This window comes from Teleopsis dalmanni, chromosome 2, assembly GCF_002237135.1.
Source record: "Teleopsis dalmanni isolate 2A chromosome 2, ASM223713v2, whole genome shotgun sequence".
Classification (NCBI taxonomy): Eukaryota; Metazoa; Arthropoda; class Insecta; order Diptera; family Diopsidae; genus Teleopsis; species Teleopsis dalmanni.
Window position 1 is genome coordinate 212,007,808 of NC_051847.1, and position 18,382 is coordinate 212,026,189.

At 27.7% G+C, this 18,382-nt stretch overlaps 1 protein-coding gene across 1 annotated transcript in view; it reads left to right on the plus strand.

Annotated features, from left to right (window-relative positions):
- The first annotated feature begins 675 nt into the window (after positions 1–675).
- LOC119676689 (probable cyclin-dependent serine/threonine-protein kinase DDB_G0292550) overlaps positions 676–18,382 on the plus strand; it is a 20,653-nt gene continuing 2,946 nt past the window's right edge. The window contains exon 1 of the mRNA XM_038087945.1: positions 676–750. Within this exon, the coding sequence (XP_037943873.1) occupies positions 676–750 (75 nt within the window). The remainder of the gene's footprint in view (positions 751–18,382) is intronic.

Below are 18,382 nucleotides of genomic sequence, written 5' to 3' on the forward strand. Positions count from 1 at the left end.
TGAAAACACATCATAAATACAATAACAACAACAACAACAACAGCAACAACAATAGCAGCTATAACAACAACGGGTACAATATCTCTTTAACCCATAACAATAACAATATATGTACAATGTTCAATATTGATCCTTAGGGGCACTTGAAAATATGGCAAAAAGCCAACTAAGCCAACTAAGTTGAAAGGAAAAAGGAGGTTAATACTTTGCTAAAATCAACAACAACAACAACAACAATAACAACAACCAAATATATCAACAATAACAACAACAACAACAACAACAATAATGTTTGGTAGATCAATTAAAAATTAACGATATAAAAAGCACTCGCACACAGCCTGACTACTTCTTTTCATAAAAATTTCTACTCGCTACGTTTTTCTGTTATTTTTCACAGAATGGGGCGTGTCAATAACATATTGAAACTTGCAGCCAGCAGCTAGCAGCTAACAGCGTAGAGTGCAATGTGTAGTACTCGTATGCGCTGGAAACTAACGTAGTTTCTAGTGTAGCGGCATATGACGCAGTTTAGTGCGAGTAATAATACTCGTTGATATTATTAAAGCTTTAAGCGAGTATTTTTTTTTTAAATTTTTCAATAAAAAATACATTAACTTTATGTATAAAAATTACTTGGCGTTGTTGCCTATCAGTATTAGCCGGAATATTTAAATGATTGAACAAGTCCATACTGATGCATCGATTGCAAGTATAACGGAAGTACTGCGGCCAGATACAAGTTGGGATGTATGCATGTATGTACGCATTGCATTATATAAATATATTACACTTCGTTTGATGTAAAATCATATAATATTACACTAATATCTTTTTATGGGATTATAATAAAATATAATGTAATAGTTATGACAGGATGAGTTACGCCGTAAACGAGTGTAACGAGCAATATTAATCATATATACTTAGTATTTTTTACGACTAAAAATGTTATGTTATATGTATATAAATAGTTTTATATACACGTATATGTAATATAATGCGTAAAAAAATTTTTTTACACTAAAATTATGTATAATTCTTTTAATATTTAATATATATATTATAATACTTTGCATTTACATTTGTAAATTATTAAGATAAATTATTATAAATCATGCCATATATTAATGCATCTACATAAAATGGAATAGTATTGAAATATAATAATTAAAAATAAAAATATAATTATTTTAAATTCAAATTTTAAAGCGGGTTTATATATCGTTTCTAATATAAATACAGCAAGTAAATTTGTTAATAAACTTATACAGCAATTAACAAAACTCCAGAAAAATTTGCGAACATATAAGAAGCAAGTACGGTTTTTAATCAGTGTTGGTAATGTGTTTGTCTGACTTCTGAGCTTCAATATTTGGCAGCGACACTGAGTAGATTCCTGGTTTCTATTAAAAAATAAAATAAAATGAATTTCTGTTGTTGTAGTTCACTACTGTTTAAAAAACCTCTTGATAAATTATTATTAAATTGATATTAAATTTTATTTTAATTTAATACATACTCGCCCATATACAATTTTGAAACATTCATCGAGCTTTTCTTTTTGGTTCTACAAAAGATATATTAATAATTATAAGATATAAAAACTTTATCATATTTAATTTTTATTATTAAAAGATAATCCTTTTTATGTAATGTAGACTGACATTAAATTCGTTTAGCGATATATATTTGAACAGTTCGAGCATTCAATTTCTTTTATTTTAATAGCTTCTACTTTTTACATTATAGTGATCAACTATTAAGTCTATTCTAATTATTAAATCAAACACCTACAATACACATTGTTATAAATATACTTATAAAGCTAATACATGTTAATCTATCGTAAAAGATAGATAGATAGATTCATCAAGGGCGTAGTGAGAGCCTACAAGCGGAGTATTGCAATACAAGTGATTCTTTTATGTTGAATCTGATCCTAACTGATTTTAGATATTCAAATTTTTGTATGAAATTTAGAATATCCCTCGATGAGAGATTTGTAATATAAGATAGCAATAGAAGCTCCAGGTACAGCATAATTTTTCTGTCTCATAGCAACAAAGGTAGGCATAATCGAAGTGCCTCATTAGTCTATTTATTTCTACAAACCAAAATAAATCGATTTCCAACCTTCCTTATTTATTTCTTTCATTAAGTGTGTTCTCGCTTTTTGTTAGATCAGAGAGTTCTAAAAATTATCGGTCCTAAAAACATAATTTCATTTTGTTAAATTTTGCGATAACGTTTGCTAGTCAATATTATAACAGTTTATATATTTCCCTACGCGCTTCCCTCTATGCAACGACTGAATCCTACATGCGCTTGTCATAGTATTTTATGGCCCAATGATCCCCTGGGAATGCAATGGAATGTAGAAGAAGAAGTAGCACTTTAAATAGTGCTGTTATTCTATTGAGGGCTACGTATCCATTTAATGGGTGATATTGCTACTTTCCATTGGGGTTCCATTGAACCATTATTCACTTTGTAATGTTATTCTTTACTACCTCACTGAAAAATGTAAGTCTATCGAGGGTTGCATATTTAGCTTCTGGGCAAGATCACTACTTACTATTGGAGTCCTATTGCTCTACCTCGTTGCCTTCTCACTATTGTTACATTGTCATAATATTTTATCTGGTTTTTAGAAAAACACTGATATTAATATCATATTACTTTTTTTAAGTAATAAATTAAGATCTCGACATTTATTTATGCTTTGATTAATATTTATTGGTTTTAGTTTAATAGCCCCTACATACTTAGAAATATTATTTGTTCAACCAAACTTGTTACAATTCATCTCATGATGATTTTGCATTTTTGGCAAATTAATCCGTAAAAATATTTTACAAATAGCCATAAACATTGCACTTGAAAATGGAACTGGAAATAATTTTGAACTACTCGCATTGCCATAGTACAAAAGAGAATTAATAGACTTTTGGGTTGGTTCAGTGTTTTAAAGCTGTGAAAACTTACAGTGAAGTTTGATGATATGCCAAAAGTGCGACTTGAACGCACACAGCTGGAGTGCGCTAGCACTTCCAGTCGAACCAAATTATTTTGTAAACAATATAAAGTATCCAAAAAAAAGGTTAAAAATAATATTAAAGATACATTGAAAATATTCGAAAAATTATTGTAAATAAAAAAATTAAGTGGCGGCAAGTAATTACCACGTAGCAATTGGCTTGTTTAGTTAAAGCACGTTTTTATTTAAATTATAATAAATAAAGCCGGTTATTAATATATTTATAATGTATCTAGCTGCCTTTTAAGTCGGGCTCAAAACGGTTTTGATTAATGTTTAATTAATAAGTGCCATAATGCATTAGAGTTTTCGATTTTTTTCATACAGTGACTGTTGTATCTTTCAATTATAATAAATTATTAAGCCAAGTGTTGATGTTTTAATATGCAAAACATTAACTAACTGAAAAATGGTCTTGTCTCTATTAGAAACAATGATTGCATTTCGGGCTTGTTATTCATTTTGTTTATGTTTACATAAAATTTTTTTTTCATATTTTTTTAATTTTTTTTTTTAATTTAAACTCATTGAAAACATTTAAACGCGCATTTAAGCACAATTTATTGTGTGAAAAGCGCATTAATTACAGCATAAAAATTATATTTAAATTAAAAAATCTTGTACTCATTATGAAAAAAATCATTTTCGTCTGTGGATTGTCTGTAAATTTGTAATTTATTGCATTAGAAGTACAAAAATGATTTGCCATTATTGTACATGTTTTATTTAATTTTATATATACGTATATTTTTTTTTCTATTTTTGCATAGTCGGTGAGGTACAAAGATTAGCGACACTCTGGTGGCAAAGAAGAAAAAATTAAATAAATTATTTAATGAAAAAATATATTTAATACTAATTTTAGCTATGACAGGAGGTGGTAACTTTAATTAAATAAACTCGAATTCAAGGCTTTATTGATACAAGCAAATTGACCTTAAATCTATAAATACTTTGGTTCAATTGAACAATTGACATTATTTTTCTAGGAAAATATTATTATATAAAAAAAAATTATGAAAAATAAATGTCAACACAAGATTTGAAAAATGCAACTAATATTTTCATTTTTTAAACCAAAGCATTAAAAGAATTATTATTTATTATATTTACTGATGTGAAATATTGTTCTCTGAAGACTTTGTCCCAGTAAATAATCCAAAAGACGCAAAAGGTATTTAAAGTCAACTAGAAAAATCAAAAGCTGTAAACAAACTAATTGATAACAAACTAATCACTCTAAAATGATATATGTCTGTATGTCTGTTTATCAGCAGTTAAGTTCATCCATTTTTGAGCATCTTCTGTCATCCTCATCTCCCAATGGAGCATAGGGCCTCTAATTTTATTCTTGATCTAATAGAAGCAAATTTTCGTAGTTTCTACAGTAGAGAATTTTAGTGATTCTAATCACTGAAAATTGTTAGAGAATATTTTTTAAACAAAAGATTGTGAGTATATTTGATTTCAAAGAGGTCGGTTGTATTTCTAAATTATATTGGGGCGATGTAATTAGAGTAGGACAGTGACATAATGAGTGATAAGAAAGCCCATACTAGTATTTCTAAATTATGTTGGTATAATGCTCATAAAGTAGGACAGTGACTTAATAAATGCTATATGCACTCCTTTTCCTAACATTATCGTTGCAACAGTTTCGGTAGAAATTCGAGCTGCTACTTTTATTCTTTAAAAATGGATTCCTATTAAATAAAGTTCCGTTATTACTCCTACAAGGGTAAGAGGGTAAGAAAACCCTCTCAATATTGAAAACCCTTTCAATATCATTTGAAATTTTAACTGAAGGAGATCGACAGATACCAGATTATATCATATAGCTATGAAGTTATTAAATTTCGACACTGAAACAGCGAATGGTATATGCTCCCTTCATCTCTTAGTTTCGACAGAACTGTAGAACTACAAGTATTATCCTTCCGGTATATCTTCCTACTAGACAGAGGCCTGTTATGACTCCTATTAATATGGGTCAAAAAACGTTCTCTGTATTGTTAATTTGAAACGCAAAAGGTCGATAGCGCTTTTGGATCATATAGATTTAAAGTAATTAAAGCAGGACAGTAAAAAATTGGACAGTATATGCTCTTCTCTTCATCTTTAACTTATTGAAGCAGTTTCGACAGAATTTTGGAACTACTACTTTTCCCCTACAAGCATGGTTTACTGTTAAGCAGGGTTATATTGTATCTTCTACCAATATAGGCACTGCTACTCTTATTTTTTGCAAACTTGAGTTTTCTTTATTCCTATTGAGTTATATTAAATCGACTTTCTAGCAGACTGTTGCTAGAAATCGACTTTCTTCACTAGCCACTGTCTTTCTGGGCGAATTTTAACTTATAGACCAAAGTGATTTCAGTGTAATTTAGTTGTAAACTTATCATTTTATATCCGTTATTATTATAAACAATATAATAAGAAATATTTCTGATATAAAGTCAATAATCAAACACATTTTCAATATTAAGTTTTTAAAAAAAAATTTATAAAAATTAATATCAACTGTTTCAAATAAATTTTCAACTTAAATAATAAAATCTACCTAAGCTTTCCAAAAAAATTTAATTTTTCACCAAAAAATATTACTAAACAAAAGACCCAACATCATTAAAGTCCATGTTAATGTTCTCAAATGTCATAATATTCCAAGAAACACTTAACATATTTAATTTTATTTTCTCTTAACTGCAACCAATAAATGTATCTTTCCTAAGTCATACACTCTGCTGCTGCTGCTGCTACTACTAAAGTTGATGACCACCAAACCACGCACTAACAACAACAACATTGTGAGCGCCTAATGCAACTTCAAGAGAATCCAAAAAAAAAATCAAAAATAAAAGAAGAAATTAAACAAAAACAAAAAAAGTGGGGGGCTCGTACCAATCTACACTATCAAGCACACAAACACATATTAATACATTGTAAGTCACACTTTGTAGTTTAACAGATCTAGACAATATCTAGATACAGTATCTAAAATCTTGATAACTGTTGCACACAAAACAGTGGTGGCGCCAACTACATCAAAATCCACATAAAATCAAAATCAACAACAAAATTATGCTGTGAGACTCACGCATATGAGAGTCAGCTGAGCTGAGCTGAGTCGAGTTAAGTCGAGCTTCTTGACTTCGAAAACAACAAAAATTAAAAACAACAATTAAAGTAGTAAAAATTAATATTAAGTATATTATATGTAACAAATGGTACTATTAATTTGTTACATATTTACAAATATGGCTTAAAAGGTAGGCAGTTTAGATTGTAAGATGACCGGTACATTGCTCAAAGTTTAGGTCGAAATAGAAAGATGTTACTGAAGACTATGGATGGTTCATAGACTTAAGTCTATATAAAGACTTTCAAGATTTCTTTTAAGCAAAGATGAAGAATAAAGCCTTACTCTTACAGTAAAACGCGAAGTTACAATTAATAAGAAAAGAGATATAATATGTTGTAAAGATGTGATAAATGTTAGAGGCAATAAGATGAAAGAAACTTTTTTAATCTTAATTAACAACAACCTGAATATTCCATAATTTATCTCAATAAAAAATCAAATTTTTACCGCTTAGTACAAAAGTTGGAAAAGAAGGAAATAGAAAATACTATAACAGATAAAGAGAGAGTGATAATAAGAGATAGAGACAGAAAGAGAGATAGAGGCAGAAAGAAAAATAGAGACAGGAAGAGATATATAGGCACGGTTGCCACTTATGGTACTTTAGTACCAAAATTGGTACTTTTTTTTTTTTTTTTTCGTTTGGTACTCATCTTCATCAAAAACTTGGTGATCATTTTTGACGACCCAACTTTATTGTGGATATTTCCAATTAATTTTTTTTATAAATGCAATTTTGCACTATTTTATATTTTGTTCATTTATAACACTATAAAAACACAGAACGAAAAAACAAAAAGGTCCAAAATAATGTTGGACCTTTTTTTACAGAAATGGTACCTTTTTAAACCAATTTTGGTACAGAAAAAAATTTTCAAGTGGCAACCGTGTATATAGGGTCAGAAAGAGAGATAGGAATAGAGAGAGGGACAGTAAAAGACAGATGCTGGAAGAGGAAAATGCTTGAAGAGAAAGGAAGAGAGAAAAGCATGAGAGAAATAAATATAATATAACTAAAATCTATAAAGAAAGGAAGAAAGTAAAAGACAGGAAAATATCACTGAAGAAAAGAAAAAGAAAAGGACAAAACAAAAGGAAGTTAATATTTTGTAAAGTTTTGAAGAAATAGAGTAATAGAAAGAAAGAAAAAAAAAAAAAGAGTTTCTAAAATTTTGAACTACTTTTTTTCTAATAAAGAAACCAATTAGTTAATGACATACATAACATTTCTTAAACATAAAGCCTTGAACTAATCTACTTAAGTGATTAAAGTTCATTTAATAAATGAATATTTTTAATTATATATTTTATTATTAATCCTTTTTTGATAAATTTTTGCGCTTTCAGTATTTTGTTGTATTTTGTTGTATTTTGTGACATGGTAACTACAAGGATTTGGTTATTAGTCACGAGAGCAGTCCAGATAAGCTTATTCGAAAATCATCCAATTATACGTATTATTAACAAGAAATATAGGGAAGTATATTAATTGATATTAAAAGCTATAATTATTAATGCGTTATTGTGCTAATTAGTCAATTACGTTAAAGTTTTATTAAAATTAAAAATTAAACGAAAACAACTTAAATTATTTTACACTAATTTTTATTTAGTTTAATATCTTGACTTTAATCTTAAATCTGTTCAGAAAACTGTAGCTATTTTTATATATAGTCTTTATTGTACTTATATTACTTGAATCCATTCAAGTTAGATTTTATGCAGAGTTAACGTAGTAATTAAATGCACAGAAATAATTATAAAACTCAGCTCCCGAGTTTTGGACAACTGAAACTGCCACCTTGAAAAGTAGTTCAACTATAATGAATATTAAATATCAACAATAACAAACCAAAACCCACAATAACAAACTTCTAGTTAAAAATATATTAAAAAAACTCTAAATAGGTCTATTAGTTAAACCATCTTCATCTATACATATTTGAAGCGTTATTTCTCACATATTGATTAATACTAACAGTTTCTTCCCCCCGTTAAATATTTTGTTACCTTTAAATTTTATTCAATTTAACCAAATTTAAAGCAACTTCAACGATTTAATGTTTTCTTTATGGGCAGCATTGATTTTTTATTGGAATTCGAGGTGTATTGATTTTGATTGCATAATATTAACATAAATATGCCATTATTAAACGTTTACAATACAACAACAACATAAACAACAAAAACATCAAGCAACAAAATCATCAAACAACAACAATAATAACAATGAGAAGAAAAACGACTAAAACGACTTATATTGGTTCAATGATGCTGCTGTGTTAAACTTGCGCATACGCATTGCTGCAAACTACATAGCATGGACAGAGTAATATAACAACAGTAACATCAGCAGCCGTAACAGCAGCGCAGCAGCAATGGCAGCAGCAGCATTAGCAATGAAATAAACTGAACATACCTTATGGTTAGCTTCACTCTGCCAGCAGAGAGCTTTGAGCATCGTCAGCATAAAAGCAGACAGAAAAATACATACTAAATGCAGAGGTGGAAATGTATGCATGTTGTATGGTTGGTTGGCTGCTTGTTGTACGAGGTTTCTTAGGTTTCTTGCCTTTTGGATGGGACAAGCAATTCATGTATGCTTATGAAGGGAATTCCCAAGAAATTCACAGCTGGGTATGGCTTATTGTTGATTTTTGTTGACATTTTTAGTGTTGTTGACAAAATATGCAACAAATTAAAATTTATGTTTTTTGACTTTTCATTTTTCATTGGCTGCATTTTTATGCGTTTTAACTATTTTTCTATGGAAATTTTAAATATATGATATATATTAATTATATTTTTTTATGCTTTTGTCTTTTGGAAAAAATTTTATAAATTAATAATGGTAAAAAATTATTTGTTTCTCTTAGTAAATGTAATAAAAATAAATGTATATTAATTACATTTTATATAATTTTTTATATGAATTTTATTTTTATCACAATTTTTTTTTTTATTTTTTTCTTAACTATTCAATCTATGCATATTTCTGACACTTTTCTGACTTTGAAATTGAAATTCTTTGTAAAAATCTTATTAACATGCATTTTGTTTTAATTCTCATTTTTATATTGTTTATTATATTATTAAGCACCTTAATCAAATTTAAATGCAGGATGTACCACATCACTGTCTCTCACACCGAAACTCAACTGGTACGCTGCGGCTTGGAACAATGTCAACTCGTTGCCGTTTAGTCAATTTGAAATGCAATTCAATTGTTTTCTTTTAGCATAAAAAATCAGGCATAAATCTGGGTGGCAATTGTATTGATTTAAATGTTTAACATACAATTTTGCCGCCACTTTGAAATATTTAAACAGAACTGCTAGTGCGAACAGTGGCGGTTTAGAGGTTAGGCACAAGTGGTGAATGTTTTGGAAAAGATAATATTTTTATTTAAAGAATATAAGAATTAATACCATCAAACTATATATTACTACAACTATTTTCATTAACTTCATAAATTATTTTACTTGTGAAACATTAGTTTAATTGGAACAGAAGATTTGTTGACCTCGTGTTGAGGAAGGCAATTTTAGTGCAACCAGTGTCATAGATTTATATAAAAATGAACTATTGTTTCATTGCTACACATTTATATCTTTTTACAAATACTTTTATAGTGCAGTAAATATAATGTTAAGCTCCTGTTAGCCTACTCTTAAACCAGTGGCATAGATTGATTTCTGGAACCAGTGCAATAGATTTATATAAAAATAAACTATTGTTTCATAGCTACACATTTATATCGTTTTATAGATACTTTTACATTGTAGTAATGTAATGTTAAGCTACTGTTAGGCTTCTGTTAAACCAATGTCATAGATTGATATATAAGTAACTATTATTCCACTGCTATATATTACTTCACTTTTTCTTTTTATATACAATTTTTATATATTATCAAAAAGGTTTTCTTAAATTCCTTTTAACCTTTTATTAAATGTAACATTTTTCTATTGATACTTTTCAGACTGTAGCAATAAGGTCATGTTAAGCTTCTGTTAACCTTCTGTTAAATCCCATTAGATATCCTTTGAACATAGATTTTTTTTATTTTCTCGTTGTATTTAGTATATTTTGCTGTGAGTTTTGGCATTCACACTTGCATTTTTGCAATAAAAATGATTTAACTATTAAATCATGATTACTATTAAATAAAGAAATTTTCTTATAATTATAGAAATTCAATATGAACTACATATTAATTTTTTTTTTTATTTTGCACATCATAGTCAGTCAGTCATAGAGAAAATTGTTAAGGAATTGTACAGTAGAGTAATATTACTTAACAAAACTCTACTTACGTTGAAATTTAATGTAAATTGTTTTAGATGATACAAAATAAGAAAAATATGAAGAAAAATTAACAACCAAGTTATTGTTACAAACGTGTTGGTTTAAGGCTAAAACACATAAATTAAAAATTTGCATTGTTCTGTAATTTTTTAAGCTATTGTAAGTACGTAGAGTTGCATTGTAATTTTGTTTCACTAAATTCTCGTATTATTGCAGTTTAAGATGCTGCTGGCAGTTCAATAATTGCGTTTAATTATAATGCAAGCTTAAAAGGCCTTTACAAATTACAATAGCAACAATAATACGAAGGAGAAAAAAATGTTTAATGTTTAATGGCTGAAACGTCCGGCTGTACAAAAAGTTGTCTCCATCGAGAACAATTGGCACAGTACTCTGAACAGTAACAACATTAAATAGACATTGTTGCAATACAAAAATAAAATAAAAAAAATTTGAAATTAAATTTAATATATAAAGAAATATTGCTGTTAAATTGAATTTCATTTATTGTTCATAACCTTGACCAAATTTGTATATAAGGTTATAAAGGTTAAGGATGGAATTTTGATAATTTTTGTTTAAGACTTGGTTTTAATAAATTTTTGTTTTTGTTACTTCTAAGACAAATCATTTTTTAAAAATAATTCGAACATCTTACAAAATCTATCAAAAGAAAATATTACCGCATGATTTCTATAATAAATGTTTAAATGTTAAAAGCTGAAAGGGACTGTAATTAACTGACGCAAAGAATGTTAAGGAAATTTCAGAATATCTTTATCAGTCCAAAACCTGGTAGGATAGTAGGCTGTTATGAGCATTTAAGTAAATATTTTTATTTTCTTTTTTTAAAAAGCTACATATTGCACTTAAAATATACAATTAACATATATAAGAAATTAAAGCTATAGCAACACAGGCCTTAAGCTTAAGTAGTATTGTATTGCGAGATATACCTATTGTACAAGTGTTGTTCCACAAGATTAGTCCCAATAATTTTTAATAATTCTACGATATAGATATGGGTGTATTCAGAAACGAAACAAGTAACTAAGACATTCGGTAGTTCAATTAAAAATATCTATATTTCTATGTTTTTAGTTCATTCTTGAGTTTAAATAGTTCAGTTAAATCTATTAAATTAATACTGTTTGAAAGCTGTCAGCTAAATCTAACTATATGAATGCGGCAAAATTAATTTTTATGCTTAATTCCATCACTAATATCCATTTCGCACGAAAAATTATATGAACGGTCCCTAGCTTATAGGACTTACACTAATTTTACAGATTAAATAGCTTCAGTAAAATAAATTTATTTAATTTTAAAAAATTTTTCAACACAAGTTAAGTATTACGAGTACATTATTTAGTGCAATGTCTGCAATTTTTAACCACACTCCAAAAAAATAAAAATATAATTCTCATTTCATTTGTTTTTATGCAATTAATATTACTTTTAATGTCAAGTATAGACTTATAATAATATGTTCACTATCAAGTAACATGATAGTACTACACCTAAAATGAAAGAGATATCTATTAAGTAATTACTGTAAAAAGAAACAGTTTGTAATACTTATGTATCAAGACCAACGTATTTTACAAGTAACAGTTATAAGTCAATATTCAGTGTCTATATAATTTTTGGGTATGTACAAGCATTATAATTCTCATTTGGTTTTTCATTGTACACTTATAAATAAACTTTTAAATATTGGAAAAATGAATGACTTTAATATATATGGAATGTTCAGTTAATATTTTACCATTAAACCTGAATTAACACGAGTAACAAACGATTGTTACGTGGAATAAGAAAATTTGTTTATACTGGAATTATAATTTTGATTTAGTTCAATATCAAAATATATGATTTTAATATATGTAAAATGTTAAAAATTTATTTTTTTTTAATTTGTTATGGGATTTGTTAAGAATAGTTTATTTTTTCAAAACATTAGCAAAAAAAAAAAAAGAAATAATAGTACTAATAAGTTGACTGCTTATATATTGCTGAACCTTTTTTTTGTTTCTTACTATTACTATTCATATTTTAATAACTAATAATTTGTGGGGACAGATAATGGTCTAACAATTTTAAATTTCATACTAAGCACAAATTAAAATTATTATTAATTAATAGCAAAACCGTATACCTATATTGTTTACTACTCTGACTAAGGTTAGTAACCTTGCTTAAGGGTGAGTTTTATTTATACGAGTATGTACTCTATTTTTCACTATAATTTTGTTATAAATATGTGTATATATACAATATAAGAGTATGTAAGTATATTGTGTGTTGTAACATGACTTACCAGTCTTCGCTTTGGCTTAATTAATGGTCGATTTTGACCATTCATTTTATAGTATAAACCACAGGCATTGCACAAATAATGACCGGTGCCATCACGTCGCCACAGAGGAGTTGATGTTGCACCGCAGTTGACACATTCACGACCTTCTGAAATGAATAAGAGAAATGCGTTTATAGTGGTTGGTGGTGGCAGAGAAAGAGAAATATTTATTTAATAGTTACTTAATAATACATAATATTACTATTTATATGAAATTTAATTTTAAAATTTAAAAACATTTTTATGTTAATTATCACATTTATGAACTCTTATTGCTTTAAGCAGTTGAGCTTAACATACAAAAGACGAAATTATTCATTTTCAAAATATTGTTGGCAATAAAAAACGAGTGATACCACAAAAAACAATAACAACAACAACAATACCAATAATGTGAAACACCATTTAAGCCAATTTGCATAATATTTTTATGGTCAATTCTTGTGTTTTTATGGCGATTTGTGAATTTATACAACATACCAAAATTAGTTACTCATAATTTAATTAAATAAAAAATTCACAAAAATGCGTATAACAAAAAAGTATTTAAAGTTTTATTTTTAAATTTATTTAATACTTTTTCTTCGCTTTATTTTAGCCAAGTTAAATGCATGGGGCAAGGGTTTTGTTTGGATCTTTTTATTCTAAAACGACCAGTCACTCGCTTCTCTGAGCAGAATTGGGCCATAAAAGCAAGTGAGCCGAACTTAGGTTAGTAAGCAAGTTTGTCGACAACCGAACTGAACTGAATTTTAGTGCAAGAATTTTACTTTTACCACGGCAGTGCAGTTGCAGTTGCAGTTGCAGTGTAGTTGCAGTCTTTAGTCTGAGAAAAGGCAACTGTGTAGAAAATTGTATCTGCAAAATACAGCTGATTCAGTGTTAAAGCGCAGTTGTTAGTAAAAACAAGCTGCAAGTATTTGAAAAAAAAAAATCAACTAAAAAATTTCACAAAGAATTCAGAAGCTCTACTCTTACTACTTAGCTAACAGTTCGAATAGTCTGAAAAGCAGCAGCTTAAGCCTTAGTTGTTAACTTGGTTAGTACAGCAAATATTGCAGCTTTAAAATAAAACCAAAAATATTCACTAAAACAGAAAAAAAAAACTAAAAGCCAGAACAATTTTAATAAAAATGAGTATGCAAGCAAGCGGAAATGATGGATTCGGTTGCCTTGTCTCAGTTTCTTTTATTTTCATTATATATATACTTTTTTCACTTTTTCACTTTGTCTTTGTTTTTGTAAATATCTTTCGGCGTGCTTAGTTACTTTTTTACATTTTAATTAGGCCTAAAATTTAGTAGCAACCGCAGTTGGTAACCTTTTCTGGTAGTAGCAAAAATGTTTAAAATATGCGTTGGTGTGCTTGAACCGTTGAACTCCCATGGTCTATTGTTCTCCTGCAATGTAATATATAGTAGGTATGGTATATGGAGTGGCATATATACCCATGCTTTGCATAGCACAAAAGACGAGCTACTAACTGTTTCACTATTTACTTAAGTAGTTTTAACTGCTCTTTTCGGCTCAGCCGTATTCATATGGCGACTACTTGATGTTTAGCGCTTAATTGCCGGCTTGTTTTGACTTTTGTTACTAATGTTACCAAATTTTGTTTTAAATATTATTTTTTAAATATTTAAAAATTACGTCTTTTTTAATTTTATTATAATTCTAACGCAATTAGGAATACTAATTTAGACATGAACATTTTGGTTTCTTATTTTTTTAAAGTAAGTTTATGTTTAAGATTTTCCGCAACGTTAGTTTTTGGGAAAATTGAATTTTACTGATTTATAGAAATAAAATAACAGATTAAAAAACAAAATTATAAGTTACAAATTAAAAAATCTGTACTCTGATGTAATCTGATACTTTATGCTTTAAATAAATCAATGGTACTATGAGTAGGGATTAGACAAATACGTTTAAAGAAAACTCTTCTGATAATTAATACTCCGGAAGGCTTCTGTTGGATACCTAATACTTTAGATAATAAAAGTAATGGTGGCACAAGAAGAGATTAGATCAGTACGTTTAAAGAGGAATGTTCTAATAGTCTACGCATCGGGAGCCTCGTATCATTCTCTGTTACTATGCTATATGTTACTATAATCTATGCTCTGGGACTAGTCTCTTATGGTGGTGGTAGTCACGACTCTGTCAGAAGGTTTAAGTTTACTAATAGGCTATGCTCCGTAAGCTTACATTTATCTACGGTAATTAGAAAAATTTTAAAGTATTCCAATAGCGATTATAATTGATTGGGATCAGCTAATAGCACAAAAAATCTGCTATAGTTACAGAGCTGTTGTCAAGAAGTGAATATTGATGTGCTCTTATTATTGTTTTAGAAATCCGCGTATGGAATCCATAAAGCAGAAACATGCAAAAAAACAGCACATGGGAAGGAGGGCGATATACAGGGAGAGGTGTTTGAAATGTGTAGAATACAAGAAAAATAGAGTAATGGAGAAGTGAGTGAGAGTGTAGGTGGGGTTCTATTGAAACTATTCTATAGTAAAAAAATCTTTTTAGTTGAATAAGTACCAAACACCGGTTACTAATAGGGACTCAAAAAGTATGCACTACCCTTTTAACATTTACATGTTAAATTATAGTGTAGGGTTAATATTTATATTATTTATATATTTATGTTATATAGGTATTTATATACGACATAAATTATTAAAAAGATATAGGTTATTAGATATTATTAAGAAATCGATAGAGAATATTGAAAAATTAATTTGAGTGCTATGTAAGGAGAAAAAAATAAATAAATACGAATAAATTAAATAAATAATATAGTACATCGACTGAAAGCGTTAGTCCATTCTGAATGATGTACTTATGAAATAAATGCGTATATTTCAGAACCAATACTTACAGAGGAGTAACTATAGATATTCTATTAATAAAAAATAATAGGGATGATTAATTTCTCCTGTTCTTTATAAAATAATTAGTCTTAATGTTTATTTGTTCAAAATTGGTTTAAAAGGACTAAAAGGCTATCCACTTTGAGCCCAATTTTGATTTTATTTATAATTTTGCGAAAGTTCGTATATTATGAAATTATATGGATTGTATCTAGGTAGTATGTTGACGGATAATTATTAGTTAAGCAATGCTAATAGAAGATTCAGAAAGTCATTGCTTTGTTATTGTTCAGAGTATAAGTAACATAGATACTAGAAAAGAAGAAGAAAATGTTTTACATCTGCTTTGTCAGCAACGTAGATACTAGGTCCTTGCTTTCCAAAGAAAACTATTCAGTTACAAAACATAACTTGTATAGCATTTTATAATTTAATTAAACGTTTGAAATCTTCACCAAATAATGGAGATTTTAGTAAGATTAGTAAGATTGATAAAATACGTCTCCGCTTAATTTAAAAATTCGAAATTTTAATCACTTTTTCATTTATTTTAAAATAAATTTATTAAAATTAATTATCTAACCCCTAATTATTGTAATAATTTTACATGTCTTTGCCTTGAATAGTATTCTATATATATCATATGAAATACTTTCGTTGACATATTTATGTCTATTCGCTGTCACTATTGTGGCTCTGTTAAAAACATTCCTGTTAGTAATTTCTACATGACTTGCCAATGTAAACGCATTCCTGTCCACTGTCTCCTGACCAGTTGTAATTAAACATTTTATATGTTGACAAAATTCATACAAAAGGCCTTCCATTATATTGAAATCCCTTTTTAGTTACTATTATTAATATTTTTCTTTTTTATGATAATTTTCATAGCTGTAAAAAATTCACTTTCGAGTTTTTTTATTCGAATTTCTTTTTTATTATATGGGACATAATAGGTTTTTAACAGATTTTCGTGGAAATCTTCAATTTGGTTTTATGCGCACATTTTGAATTCCTTCATTAATTTTTTTTTTGTTCACATTTATTTTCATTTTTGTGAGCTTTCAGGGAAATTAAATTAAACGTTCTGCGTGTCTCTAAATATTTGAGGCGTGTATCTACTGCTACGTACCACATAGGTTAGTATCTGATAGTACGTGTGAGTCTGTCTATGTCAGTCTGTCTGTATGTTGCCAGCAATATTAGTATTTCCTATTTTTCTTATGGTTAGTGTTGTTGTTTTAAGGATAGTTTAATAAACAGTTCATTTGTTTTAGTTGTGGCTACAATTTTTTTAATGTTTCTCTAAAGATTTGTTAACATTTTCAACATAACCAAACTTTTTGACATTTTTAATTGCGTACATTTTATTACCATTTTTTTTGGTCTTGATTGTGAAGTACCTTTTATTTCGCTGAAGTGTGTCAGTTACATACAAATGAAAAATTATATATAAAAAAAATTAATTATTTTATTTTCACTGATAATTTCATTGTTCTGCTGTGATAATATTTGTGCTCTTGTCTTGATAAGTGTTCGTTTTGTTGGCTTTTATCATTATCATTTTGTGTGGTATTTTGATTTTTAGTGCTATTTTGTTATGCTTGTTTTATATCTTGTAATGAATATGTAACTTGTTTAATTACAAGTTTTTATTTTCGTTTTTTTTTTGTTTTTTGCTATAGCAAAGATAGTGATATTTATCTTTAAGAATATTTTTTTCAAAAAAAAATATAAAGTTTATTTTTTTAAAAGCAACATAGTTTTTGTCAAAAATGAAGCTAAGAGCATAAAGTACAATATAATTAAATATATTTTTTGAAGTCAATTTTGACCGAAAAAGACTATTTTACTACTTATAATAAGACGTTTCTTACAGAAATTATTTTCCTATTCCTATTTATATTTATATATTTATATTTTTTCTTTGAGTGCTGTTAGCTGGTATTTTTATTTCATTTCAATGAATTCTTCAATTTCTTTGAAGTGCAAATAGCTGATACTTAGGCTATTATTTATTTCTATAAAGGTATATATGTGTAAAGGAAAGCGATTCACATTATAATATGAATTCATTAGATAGTATAAGTCATTTGGATTGTATGGTGTATTTGAAATATATAGAATATAAACAACATATCTAACCTAATAGAACAACCTAATATCAACAACCTATAGTTGTGCTTAAAGGTATATAATGTTTTCATTTCTCTAATTTTTTTTATTATTAATTTTTGGATTTTAATTATTTGTAATTCGACTATAAATATATGCGAGCAAATTTTAATTTTCAATACATTTTTTTATATAAAATTTTTTGAACATTTTTTGTGATTAAAATCTTCATAGTTTATAAAAATAGTATCACCGTCATTTTGATAATACATATTTTATTTTTTTAGTTATTGTTATTTTAATTTTTACAGGTCAGATCAGAGGTCAATTGTGGAAAGATAGTCAACTCCTACAAATTCCTTTATGACTTTGTTGAGTTATATAAAGCTCACTTAGCTTTGGTGTTCTCCAACCTAACGTTACTTGACCTATTTCAATATTTAGGAACTATTCGCATTATCTATTCAATCACTGTTTTTCAAAACACAAGTCTGAGTAGATTATGACTCTATATTATGAAATTCTACGAACTG